The sequence below is a fragment of the Zonotrichia leucophrys genome, unplaced genomic scaffold (genome assembly GCF_028769735.1).
Source record: "Zonotrichia leucophrys gambelii isolate GWCS_2022_RI unplaced genomic scaffold, RI_Zleu_2.0 Scaffold_473_39406, whole genome shotgun sequence".
In the NCBI taxonomy this organism is placed as follows: Eukaryota; Metazoa; Chordata; class Aves; order Passeriformes; family Passerellidae; genus Zonotrichia; species Zonotrichia leucophrys.
Window position 1 is genome coordinate 15,285 of NW_026992678.1, and position 13,370 is coordinate 28,654.

A 13,370-nucleotide genomic window follows, 5' to 3' on the forward strand; every position below is an offset into this window, starting at 1 on the left:
AATTACAACTCTAATCTATAATTCTATGCTACAAATCTCTTTAGCAACCCTACTCTACAATCCTACTCTTAATTGGTAACAGAGATAACATCTTGACATGATTGCTATGTTCTCGTCTCCTAGGGTTAGGGTTAGGGTTAGGGTTAGGGTTAGGGTTAGGGTTAGGGTTACGCTTAGGCTTCAGCTTAGGCTTATGCTTAGGCTTAGGTTTAGGTTTGGGTTTAGGCTTAGGCTTAGGCTTAGGCTTAGGTTTAGGCTTAGGCTTAGGTTTACGTTTGGGTTTAGGCTTAGGTTTAGGCTTAGGTTTAGGCTTAGGGTTGGGTTTAGGGTAAGGGTTAGGGATAGGGGTAGGGTTAGGGTTTGGGTTTGGGTTAGCATTTAAGGTTAGGGTTAGGTTTTAGGTTTAAAGTTTAGGGTTAGGGTTATTCGTCTTCTTCACAGAGTTGAAGAGTTGTGCCAGGATGAATGGTGGCTTGGCTGAAGTTACAAATGGATGCTGTCCACCGGAAAAAAAAACACAACAAAGAACAGTGAACCATTACTTTCCAAGCTCCATGCTTCAGGGACTCAATCAGGATACATCAAGTTCCTGGAAAGACCCAGAAAGAGGAGCAATGGGACCATCTGCTCCCCAGTCATCCCCAGTGTGCAAGACCTTGCCATCACAGGCAAACCTGGCCCAGAATCCCACTCATCTGTTTATTGTGATGTCTTCATCATGCTGGGATTTTTTCCCTGCCAGTGCTCTAGAAATGGTGCTTTCTATCCCTGGGTTTTCTTCCTTTCAGGAAACTCCAATGACTCACACAGGCCCCTGCCTTTGAAAGACAGGCACTGTGCTGATTCCCACAGGGACAGAAAGCAGTGTCTACCATTCCATGCCCTGCCCCTCGTGTGCTGGATGGCACCTTCCTTCCCAGCAGGGCCAGCCCAGTGGCACTGGGCCCTGCAGTTCCCTCTCTGCCACACAACCTGGCAGGAACCCTGGCGCAGTTCCCGTCTGCTTGAGCGTGCCAGGCAGCAGATGGGGCTGGGACAAGTCCCTCCCAGCTGTCCCTGTTTGCGTTGCAGAAACCTCTAAGGGTGGGCTGGGGGGCACAAACCAGGGCCCCTCAGAGGCTCACAGTGAGCCCCCCGACAGCCCCTCCTGCCCACAGCCAAATCTCTGAGCCCTAGGCTGGGACTGGCTTCCTTGGGCTCCTCCACCACCATTTCATGTCTCTGTACCCCGCACTGCTCTACTTCAATACTTTTGCCATTAGATAAAACTGAACACTCCACCAAATCACAAAAGAGGGCAACAGAAACAGTCAGAGGACAGAGCACCTCTCCTCACAGGAAATGCAGAGGGAGCTGGAGTTATTCAGTTTTGTGAAGGACAGTCACGGGGGAGACTTTATTGCCACTTTCCAAGACTTCAGAGTGGCTTTGAAGAAAGTGGGGGACATCTTTTTTAACAGGGCCAGTTACAATAGGATGTGGACAAATATTTTTAAACACCAAAGGCATCTAATCAGAGTAGGTCTAAGGAAGAACTTGTTTACTCGGAGCATGGCGATACCCTGGCACAGCTTGCCCCAAGAGCTTGTAGGAGCCCCATCCCTGCAACCATTCCGGCTCCGGTGGCAAAGGGCACTGAGCAACCTGAGCTCGTTAAAGATGTCCCTGCTCATTGCAGGACACTTGCACCAGAGGACATTTACAGGGCCCTGCCAGCCCAGCCCAGTCTAGGATTCCTCACCATTTTCATTTGAAGAGCACCAAGAGTGGAGGTGAGGAGGAAGGGGGCTCATCTGCTGCCTTGGACTTGAGTGGAGGAGGAGCCCATCCCTCAGAGCCTGGTTCACCTGCAGCCCCTTCCCATTTTACCTGCAGGAGCTCCTTGGCAGACCAGCGCCGCTCCTCGTCTGTCTGCAGGCAGCAGCTCAGGAAGTCACGCAGCAAAGCCGAGAGGAGCTTGGGCTGCCGCAGCTGTGGAGTCCCTACTGTGGCTATCAGGTGTGTAGCCTGGAGAAAAAGGAGACACCAGGCTCCACCTCCTGCTTTCACATCTCTAAGGCTCTCCCAGATCCCTGTTTAACCTCTGTTCTTCAGTGGCAGTTTCTGCCCTGGCAGAGACCCAGAGATGACTTTCCTTTACCAACCAAAAACCCAAACCCCAATGCAGCCACAGCTTTTCCACCATCCTGCAGATCTTGCCTTGGCAGCTGATTTCATTGCCTGACCTAGTTAGTGGGAACTATGTCAGCAAAAGGACATTTGCTTCTCTGAGGATTCATGCCAGCTTGAGAGGCTTTTTGGAAGAGGGACTTTGCTATCGTAACTAATTTCAAGGGTTAGAACATGAAAGGCATCTCTGCAGTGCCTGTTGGTCCTTTAAGCACACGTGCCCTACAACAAAACTCATCAAGCTTTTTGTGCTGTTCTTGAAAACAATGGTAATTGGAAGAAAAGAAAGGAAATCCATCAGTTAATACCCAGGTAGGGAAACAAACATTTACCATCTCCTCTTCAACACAGACACATTAAGATGCCTGCACAAATGTTTTGGGATGAAAATGCCTGCTTGGGCACACAGGAGCCACCTGCAGCTCTGTCTCTCTGCAGTCTGAAAATTTCAGCTTCCCATTTTTGCAGCAAAAGAAAAATTGTCTAGGTAAGAAGAAGGAGAGGTTCCATCTCTATGTCCACCCTCTAGTCATTTGGCTACTCAAGACAATGCATAAATGGTAGGCCCATCCCAGAAAGTGCCAGGAATCACTGGGAAGTTTTGGCAGGCTCTCCGCATCACCAAGCTCTGGCTTGGTGACATGGAGAATGTTGCTTGGGCTCGGAGAGAAACAGGGTCTCTGAGTGTTTCAGCAGCACTGCACAAGAAGCAGAAGAGACTCTGTGCATTACACCCTCATGCCCATGTTTCCCAGTGAGAAGAAACTGCCCACAGGGTTAGGTTCCTCTCTAAAGACCACGGTTTTAGAAACTTTGTTGGGTTTGGGTTTCCTTCCTTCATTTCTGGAAAGATAACAACAGTTTTAAGATGCTTTTTTCCTGTTATTAAGGCCATCTACACAGACAAAAGAACTGGAACCACTAACCCAAAGGAAAGTGTTGCCTGAGAATAGAGTTTGTTTGGAGTTTGTTTGCATGTGGTAAGGCTTGATTTCCCCCACTGATGCAACCAAAACTACAGCAGATGCTGATGTGTTGCAGGGACATTTGTAGCAGGGGACCTTGGTGGAAGTAGTTCCAGCAGATGGCAATGGGATTTTGTCCAATGGCATACAGGACATGGGACAGGTGAGAAAGACAGTGGGATCAGTGAGTATTTGCTCCTTACCGTGCCAGAACTTTCGCTCAAGTAAGGAGGTTCTTGTTCTATCATTTCAATTCCCACAATTCCAAAAGACCATATGTCCACTTTGGGGCCATATGGTTGACCTGTCACCACTTCAGGCGCCATCCACCAAGGAGTTCCGACTACCAAGCATGGTCTGCTCTGCTCAGGGCTGAGCTGAGTAGCGAGGCCAAAATCAGCTGAGGAGAAAACAAAATACTGGTTTTATCTGAATTCTGTGCAATTAGGAAAGCAAGCAAAAGAATTCCCCAGTAGAAGTTTGAAAATGTGCTGTTGAATCTCCCAGCATTGGCGACTTTAAAAATCCCCCGATTTTTTACACTGCCTCTAGCAGTGGCTTTTGTTCTTTGGAAACTTTAGACTTGTAACTCCCTCCCTCTGGAAGGGACACACACAGAGCAAGGCCACTCTTGACTGCTTGTGGCTCTTTCTACCTCTGTGCACGTTGCAACTGTGCCCTCAGCTCGCAGCAGGGGTCCCTGCACTGCCACCAGCACCATTTTTGGGGAGCTGGCAGTCACTCCAAGCAGCCCCACACCCACATCCCTGGAATGCTGCACCTGACCAAGAATATACTGACCCAGCTTGACAGAGCCGTCAGTTTTGAGAAGGATGTTGTCACTCTTCACGTCTCGATGGATCACATCATTGGAATGAAGAAAATCCAGTCCTTGCAGGCACTGAGGGAGAAAACAGAAAGAGGAGGGCAAAAATGAGTGATGTGATTTCATCACACAAGAAAGGAAACAAAGAATCTAAAAGATTCCCTCTCCAGGGGAATGGGAAGTAATGGCAGAACGGTAATGGCCACTGAGAAGAAGAGCTTGCTGCTCCAACACTTGCAGAGCAGGACCTTTCTGAGGAAAGGCACGTCAGCTTTTGAAAGAGCAACAGCACCTGCTGTTGTAGGCTGTCCCCTGCCAACCAGCCAGGATGACTCCTGCTGCAGTGCATGTGCTCAGAAGCAAAGAGCATTCTGGCTGCACTCCTATCCTTTTTAGCTGAGGACTGAGAGAAACGAGTCTCTCTCTTTTTTCTTTGCTGTTTGTTTCAAATCCTGCCACCAGCACCTTTGCTTTAAAGGCAAGGAATGCAGTGAAGACAGACTCCAGGCAAACGTTTAGAGAGGCAAGGTGGAGAACAGCAAACACAAATACAAGAGACAGAGCAAGAATACAACAGCAGGAGATACGAGTACTGGCACTGAGTACAGGGAGTGCAGGGGCACTGGCAGGCCTTTCACTTGAGATGCTTTTACTTGCCCATAGAATAGCAGCAACACAGAAACAAAGCTGGGCACAGGAAACCTCTCCTGTTCTGAGCCCCTGTTTCCCAGACAATGCTGCCCAAGCCCTTGGAAGCACAGCTGGGATTGCTGACCTCCCGACTGATGGCTGCCATCTCATCTTCAGACAGGCAGGTCTGGCTGATGATATCGGTCAGGACACCTCCATCCATGTACTCTATAACCAGCAAGAGTTCCTTGCCCAGAAGGTAGCTGAAAGAAGGAAACAAGGGGGTAGAGTTGAACATGCATGGCTATGTTGATTTTTTGCTTCCAGGTTTCTTATTTCCAGATGCCTTTGTGACAAGGACAGAATCAAAGGAATAGATATTCCCTCTTGGCTGTGCATTGTTTGCAATCTGTGCAGTCTCAAAGAGAAAGACTCATCTGTGAAAAAGGAGATGTCTTAGATAGGCAGCAAATGAAAAGTGCAGTTTAGAAACAGCCCAGATAAAAAACATTTCAGGCATGGTGTTTCTGGAAATAAGCACCTAGTCTTCCTGGCATGCATAGCAATGGCAGGGAGGGACAACAATCCAAGGGAAATCCACTTTAGGATGGTTCATCTGCACTTAAGAAACTTTAAAAAATCAATCCCAAATAAATGTGGAGGTAGTGAACTTTGAGGCTATTGACTTAGGAAGATACAGCTGATCCAGGTATTGAATAATTTTGGAGTAAATATCAAACTAGGTGTGCCAGGGAAGACTCATGCAGACAAAATGCACTCTCTTCTCATCCATTGGAGATGAGTAGAGAAATATGAATAAATAAAAATTAACAGCTTTGCTTGCTGCCACTGACCAAAGTGGGTTTTTAACCTCTCATGTTTGCTTTATGTAAACACACATCCATGGGATAAGACCATGACCTCTCACCTGTCCAAATAATTCACAACATTGGGACTCCTATATCTCTTCATGATCATTATTTCATTAAAGGTTAGCTCCTTCCTCCTCACTCCTTGAAGATTTATTTTTTTTATTGCCACCTAAAATGACATTGAAAATCAGTAACTTGGGAGGTTGTTGGCACAAGACCACAAGGCACGTGGAGTGAGTGATTTTGCAATGATGCAGATGAGCTGTGCCAAACTGCCTTGTGATTAGGCACTGCAGTAATCAGGAACTGGCATTCCAACAGCCCATTTCTCTGCTCCCTTGGGTACCAGTTACAGGACACGTGGGGGCACTGACATTTTGCCTTGACCACTTGGTAACAGCAGTGTCTGAGTTATCACCCAGAAACCTCTGTCCACACTCTCTGCTGCTTTGTTTGGGACTCAGAAGAAGGAATCCATGCCTTAATACTCTGTGGATACATCTTGGGCTATGGGCAGGGCTTAGGGCTTTCAGGGCCCCCTTGCAGATCTCTCCCTATGTGCAGTTCCCAAGTGCAGCACTGCAGGTGGCTAAGGAACTACCAGTAACTTTCAGATGCATTTGCTGGCAGCCAGAAATGAGAATCCAGGATTCTGAAGCTGTAGCCCCAAAGAGCAGTGAGGTGCTTGCAGGCACCACCTTTGTTTTAGCAATGGAGAGCGAGTGAGCGCGTCCTTCTCTGAAAGGAACCGCTGCCCTCCGTGCCTTCCTTCCGGCAGCTGAGGAGGACAAAGTCCCAAATGTGTTTTGTGGGCTGGCACCAGTCTGTGCTTCTTGTGCCTTTTCAGTACAGCTCTGCCCAGAGCTCCAGCCACAGCTCACACCAGAGGGGAAAGCCCTCGAGTGCAGCAGAGTCTGCAGGGGCTGTTGACATTTACCTCTCCTCCTGTGGCAGTGTCGAGTGCTCTATAAACATCTCCATAACCCCTAGAAACAAAGCAGAAGCAGAGAAAGGAGAAGCTGTTTAGATCTTGCAGTGAAAGCCAGCCCACACAGGAGATCTCTGCTGGAAGTGTCAAAACCTGCGGGATGCAGGAGGGCTCTGCCAGAAGGCAGATGATGCATTTTTCTCTCAAGTGCATGGGCACTGGGCCTGTTCCTGAAGCACTGGGGTTCAATTTCTAAAGGGAGGTTAGTCTTTCCTCTTGGGTTTCACTGTCTGAACGGTGTGGTTCCTATCCTGACCACAGAGTGTTTCTTTCTTCAAACCAGGGGAAAGAATTGTTCCTGGGAACTGTTATCTCACAACTTTGATAGGGCGTAGGTTGCTCTTTCAGGCAAGCAAGTTCCTTCTCTTTTCATTAGTGTGCCAGTATGATTTTGAGACATACAAAAAATGCTAAAGAAATTAACACAGAGCTGTCCCACACTTGAGAGACAAGGAGATCTTCCAGGTCCTGTTCCTTGATGTAGGCAAGACCTCGGTAGCAAGGCTTCTCTGACAATGCCTTCTGAGCCCACTCACAAATTCTGAGCAGCATTGAGAGATGGGACAATCTATCCCCAGTGTGTGAACATCTTTGCAGCTGGCCTGACTTCACGCTGGATAGACATTCCACCCCAAAAACACCTGGCCCATGGTTGTGCAGGAGTAACTGCTGTTGGACTCACCCGCTGCCAATATATTTCAGATGGATGTACTTCATCAGGGGATTTTCAGTGGAGTTCACCATTCTCCCTGAGGGAAACAAAATGCAAGATGCTGACTTTAAAGCAGAGATCCCAGCTTCCAGAAGATACAAAAGGCAGCCCCAGCGCCTGGAGCTCTGAGCCCTTTGTGGTCAGCTGGGTAACAACGACCACAACCAGGCAGACAGCTCTGCAGCACAGGTGGCCAGCACAGAGACTGATTTGTACAGTCTTTTGAAGAGTTCTCTTGACAGGAAACAAAGCACAGGGACGTGCAATCCCAGGAGAGGAAGACATCTTCCCCACCTTTCAGCAATTTGCAAAAGGAATGCCTTCCCATTTGTACACCAGAGCAGCTCAAGCTGTAACTGATCCTGGCGGGGCTTTCAGCATCAGGACCCTGACCTGTTTATGAGCAGGCTGAGCTCAAAGATGCCCCTCTCCCAGCTAAGGAAGGCTCCAGCCTCTGCAGTCCCTCCAGCCCTCAGGGACAGGGCAGCTAGCACAACAAGGCTGGCAAAGCCCAAGCATGAGCACTGACAGGCACTGATGGGAAGAAGCCAGAGTGAGCCTGAGCCCCGGACAAGCTGTTGCCCCCATTCAGGACACAACAGGATGGGCTTTGAGATCAGCCACACCGAGGGGTGGATCAGTGCCCTTTTTGTCCCAACAGGTGATGGCAGACACAGAATCCACTGGGCTCTGGTCTCAGCCCCACCAGGTCTTATCTGAGAGCACAGCACTGGCAGCTGTTACGGGCAAGAAGCAGATTCATTGGGTTGTGATGCAGAATCACAAAGGGCTTGATGTGTTTTCCTAGAGACTGATCTCAGCAGGGCCTGGGCCAATGGGTAGGATTCTAACAGTCATGGGAAAGAGTGGGAATCGGGTATGGAAAAGTGCCATGGATCCGAGGGATATACCATGGCTGGGCTGGAGGCTCTCTCCTGAGAAATGCCTGCAGTACACTTTTCTCTGATCACGCCACTTGGACGTGTCTCCTGGACACATCTTGATAAGCATAAAACTAGAAGATTAAATAAAGTTTGTTATCAAAATCTCTGGTTTTTCTTTGGGGGCACATGGAAAATACCTCGTGCTCTCTATTTGTCCTGTAACCTGATGTTCTTTCAAAGTAGTTCTTATTGAAAAAAAGATAGCATTCTCTTATTGACAAAAATATAGCATTCTCATGAAAATAAACTACAGATGTAGTAGTGGTAACAGTAACAGTCATAAAAACAACATCAGTAAGACATGGGGTAGAAGGGCTCCTTCAGGACGGAGAAAAACACAACAAAAAACCCCCAACCAAAATGATCAACACAAAAGCAATCCCCCCCCCCAAAAAAAAAAAACTTCCCAACCAAAAAGACAAAACTCCGAAGCCAGTCCCTTTCTGTGAAGTTTTTTTGCTCTAATGACTGGTTGGAAGTCAGGAGTCTAAGGAGAATTTAGGAAGCTAAAAATTCTGTTCAGTTTGGCCACTAGCACACATGACTTGCCTAGATCATTTGCTAGGTCACAGCCTTCTGCAGATCCAAGAACAATCCCTGCTTCAGCCTTTAGCAGAGAGGGAAGCTCAGGCAAAGCCAAGCCAGTCCCAGGTGCCCTCAGAGGCAGCAGGAACACCCAGAGCACTCTCGCTGCCTCGGAGCACAGCACTTCCTCTGGGGACTCCTAAATGGCCCTGTGACACCAAGCTCAGGAGGAGCCTTTGGTACAGCTCTGCTGACACCTGCCCACAACACACTGTCCCTCAGACAAGAAACACCCCAGACGTACCCAGCAGCTCCAGGTACTCCTCCTCAGTCTCCTGTTCCCAGGATCTGCCCGAGCCTGAGTTCCCAGGTTTCACAGAAGGGCTTCCTCGAGGTGATGCTGCTGTGGCAGCAGGTTCAGAGCCCATGATGTGCTGGACCTGGAGCATTTCTGGTGGGCACTGCTCCTGTGCCTCACTCCTAACTTGGGGTCCTTCATTGCCAGACATTGGCTGGAAGTCTTCGCAGGCTGCCCGGTGAGATGTCAACACTTGCACCTCAAGTCAAACAGAACAAAGCAGTCACACACTACAGCTTGTCCCTGTCAGCCAGGAGTCATTGACTGTGAGGAAAGGCAAAGAACAGATTGACAGGGGATACAACAGCTTGTTTCAATCCTCCATCTGGGTCACCAAGTTCCACTGTAAAAACCCCTCAAGAAAAAAGGAGAGCAGGAACAGGCCAGCAGGAATCAATTTGGATGACTGCTGGCCAAAAGGCCAAAGGACAAGTTTCACTGTCCAGGGCAGCAGTTGAGATTCAGCAGACCAGGAAATGCCCTTCAGAGTGACTGTGATACACACACTACAGCAGCATGGCACTCAGAGGCATCACCCCACTCCCTGCTGCTCTGCACTGGAAAGGCAAGAAGGGCAGAAACCACCAGATTGGTGACTGCAGTGGCTGCATCCCTCTTTCACTCACTTGGTTTTGCAGAGACTGACGGAAGCGATTGAGTTTCTCTCTGAAGATTTTCATTTCTTCCTCCAGCCGCTTATGCCTTGCCTTGATCATACTGTGAGCTGTCTGAAGCTCTGCATCCAGCTGTTCCTTCATGTTCTCTAACAAACAAAAGAGAGGACATTTCATGAGTGGAGTGGCTGCCACTCTTTCATTCACCTGGTTTTGTTGATCACCCCTCTGCTGATGGAGATTCTCCTCTTGAATTCTTCCCATGTCTTCCTTGTTCTTTCTTCACTGCCATGATGTCATTTCGAGCTTTGGGCAGCTCTGCTTGTGGCTCTGCCTTGATGTTCTGTACACACAAAAGCAGAGTAAGTGACTGGGAGCTGCCATCAGGCTCAGCTTTTCCTCTTGCAGCCTCCAAATCACATTTATTCAGCCACTTCTTTCTGCTTCCCTCTCCACATCAGCCTCCATTGCAACCTCCTGTCCCAGGGCTGATCTCTGCAATTGCAAGGCTCTGTGCTTTCAGTGCCTGTGGGACTCCTGGCCTCCTCTGTCCCAAGACTCCAGTTATGCCCTCTTCCTGCCCTTCCCTCTGTGTCTGCCAGTCAGGCTTACCTGGCCATTCTCCTCTGGCTCTTCCACCTGCTGCCTGAGCTGCTCTTCCTGCCCTCGGGCAGGGAACAGCTCTCCCTGAGTCTGGCATGGCATCTCAGATGAGGCAGTGTGCTCCTGCTCTTTCTCTAGAAGCACCTGCACAGAAAGCAAGAGAAGATGGGTTTTAACTTCCCACATGCCCTTTGTGGGCCAAGACTCAAAGGCTGCTGGGCTCACACGTTCCCAAAGCACTGTGCTGCTGCTCTCCTGGGTCGTTCTCTGCCCGAGGGGAGGCACAGATTCCAAAGTGACCCTGGCCCTACAATCAGGGGCCATCTGGGACTGAAGCTCCAACAGCCTCTCAGGCAGCTAACAGGGAAGGGGTGGCATTTCTCAAGGGTCTGGTGAGGGCCTCCCTCTGCTTCTGCCATGTCCTGTTTGTCTTTCAGCAGTGACTGATACCCCGCCCTGTCCCACAGCTCCATCCTGGCTCTGCAGGGGCTTCCTGGGTGAGCTCACTCCTTGTGAGAGGCACTTCTGGAGTTCACCTTCTCTTCAGGCCTGCACCAGCATTCCTCCTTCCTGACATCCACACTCTTGTTAGAAAACCGGGTCATTCAGGAGATGAGGATGCATGCAGAGATCTCTGATGGAAGTCAGAGAACCTCTGTGGCCACCTCAGTATATGGAAGAGGACCAAGGTGTTTCTTCTCCCTCTTTTGTCAACTGAGAATTCTGACCAGCAGTAACAGAGTTTCTCATAAGGCCCCATTAACGAATGCACTTACACAACCCTGGGGATGCCAGTGAAGGAAACCCTGTGTCTGCCTACTCAGAATGCGGTTCAATGCGCGAATATCATTGTCTCCAATCCTCTCCCCGAAAGGGATGAACTTAGTACTTTTTCTGCGCGCTCTCCAACGGCCTTGGACGCAGAGCCCCAGGTCACACCATTCATTATGTAAATGTCTCCCATTAACCAAGTACAGATAGATAGATAGATAGATAGATAGACAGACAGATCTCATTACTCTCTTTACTGTCCTCCCTTTTCTGTTGTCGACAAACACACATCGCTCAAAATATGGTATAGCCAGTGCCCCACCAGCTCGCTACACTATCCTGAACTTTGCTCCTCCTGTTGCTCTCACCACGTCTAACCTCCACTACCCTCCTTGGGGACTATCGGAGCACGTAGGTCTTATGCGCTGTCTCAGAACCCAGAGCATTCTCGGGAAACTTGCACTCTTTGTGCATTCCAGTCGCGTCGGGCCAGTTCTTCTCTGGACTTGACCACACATCGATGGTGCGTGAACGTCGTGGCTGGAATCCAGATCTCGCATAGCCCAGCCCTCCCAGCTCCTCTATCTCTGAACACCAGCGGAATGCAAGGGCATTTCGATTTCCTGCTCAATTCCAAACACAACCACCCACTGATTTCCCTGGGCAGCAAAAGAGACCGGGGCCGTTAACCCTGACAAGTGATCTATCTTTCCTTGCCAGTGCTGGTAAAAGGGCAGGAAAGATTGAGATCAAGCCCTCCCTGGAGAAGGCATGAAATTACCACAAGGTTTCTCCCTTCCCTAGCAAACAAACAAACAACACACATAAACATAACACACATTGGAAGTGTCTAAAGGCACTTGGATTCAGTGAGTGTTGCTCTGATCCCAGGAGACAAATGCCCCTGTGTCTTGAGCATTGCTTCTATGGATCCAAGGCAGAGATCTATGCACAAGGTTCTGCCTGAATAGGTCCCTCAAGCCCCCCCCTCTGTTCCCACGGCGCTATAAGTCTTCCCTACAACACCCTTCCTCCCCTGTCCTTTGTGTCTCGCACCCCCCTTTCCCACTCCCTTCTCCCCTTCTCTGTGCACCACCGCTGCAGCCCCTCTCACATGACCTTTTCTGCTCTCCCCAGAGCCCACAGCTGCACACCATGCACTCTCCAGCTGTGGCCGGCATTGCAGCGCTGCCCAGCACAGCCCCCGCTCACCTGCCCTGCCTCTCTGCTGCCCCCACTTCTGCTCGGCTACAGCCATATGTGCCCTCTCGGCCTTCTTGGCCCCCTGGCCCACGCTGCCCTCATTTCACTCCCTGCTCACGGCCCGCCCAGCCCTGTCCGTCCTCTTGGCGGCCCACCGCAGCTCCCCAGCCACAAAGGTACCCATTGCCTTCAGATACTGCATGTGTCCGTTTCAACGATGGCTCCTTTCCCTTCCTGTTCTATCCCCCTCACCCTCTCATGTTCCATAGTAGATATCATAAATGTTTGATAGGAATCCGACACTTCTAAGGCACTTCCTGACTACAATTATACAACAATGGTCTACTTTCTAACTTTACAGGAAATTGCTCCTCTATGTAAACTTCCTCTCATTCCCACCCTACTACTCTGCCTTCTTAGCAAGCCCAGGTTTCTCTCCTTCAATAACTATGGTTCTGTAATTCTTCTCAAAGCTCTCATATAGAAATTTTAAAATAATCCATTTCGGTACTTTGACACCTTATTCTCTTCAGGACATTGAAAATGCGATTTATTCTCTTTCAGCCCTTCCTCTAGCTGGTTCCCTCTACACTCCATTGCTACTGGCCAAGCTCTCAGCTGCTCCACTAATCTTACATCACCAGGAATCATGAGATCTGCTTCCACTCTATCACTCACCTCAGGATCTTCTCAGCACTGCATGAATACATGCTTCAGGTGACTTCTGTACGCTGAGGGAAGGCAAAATGAACCAGATGGCCTCACTGACATACTGCCTGGCTTGCTGAATTCCACAGAACTACCTCTAACTCCAAAAAGAGATGATTTTCCTGTTTCACTCTATCAACACACATCCCTCCCCGCAAGACACTTCCTTCTCATCACAGATCAGCAAGCAGACTCACGTGCACAATATTCTTGCTTGTGCCCCTCCAATTTGGCATGTTTTGCCAGTAAATGCACTAACATTAGACCAAGCAAAATGCTAAAACTGTTCTTTAACACACTTCAATGCTCCTGTTCTTACCAAAGATAATTGAAAATATGCTTCTGAAATCCTCTTCCTCTTGAGGTCCTTTTTTTTTTTTTTTTAACTATCATTGCGAGCTAATGCACCAGTTTCTCATAAGTTTGCTTGAAACCTCAGATTACTCAGAAAAGCTTCCCCTACTACAATCCCCCTGAAGTCT

The 13,370-nt window shown here is 49.1% G+C and overlaps 1 protein-coding gene across 1 annotated transcript; it reads right to left on the reverse strand.

The window, feature by feature from the left end:
* Positions 1 to 322: 322 nt before the first annotated feature.
* Positions 323 to 9,857, reverse strand: LOC135441745 (serine/threonine-protein kinase PAK 3-like). The gene is made up of 10 exons (XM_064701289.1): positions 9,616 to 9,857; positions 8,936 to 9,188; positions 7,133 to 7,199; positions 6,400 to 6,448; positions 5,519 to 5,631; positions 4,736 to 4,853; positions 3,936 to 4,035; positions 3,338 to 3,534; positions 1,870 to 2,007; positions 323 to 496 (listed from the first exon to the last, which is right to left on the reverse strand). The coding sequence occupies exons 1-10, from the start codon at positions 9,778 to 9,780 to the stop codon at positions 404 to 406; spliced, it is 1,293 nt and encodes a 430-aa protein (XP_064557359.1). The 5' UTR covers positions 9,781 to 9,857; the 3' UTR covers positions 323 to 403.
* Between the last annotated feature and the right edge of the window lie 3,513 nt (positions 9,858 to 13,370).

Excerpts from the sequence above, each read along its gene's own strand:
- LOC135441745 (XM_064701289.1), bottom strand. The coding sequence starts at position 9,780 with ATGAAATGTCCTCTCTTTTGTTTGTTAGAGAACATGAAGGAACAGCTG. Across the intron at positions 6,449-7,132 it reads CTGAAATATATTGGCAGCGG|GGGTTATGGAGATGTTTATA; the intron begins GTGAGTCCAACA and ends CTTTGTTTCTAG. Across the intron at positions 2,008-3,337 it reads TGAGCGAAAGTTCTGGCACG|GCTACACACCTGATAGCCAC; the intron begins GTAAGGAGCAAA and ends CTTTTTCTCCAG.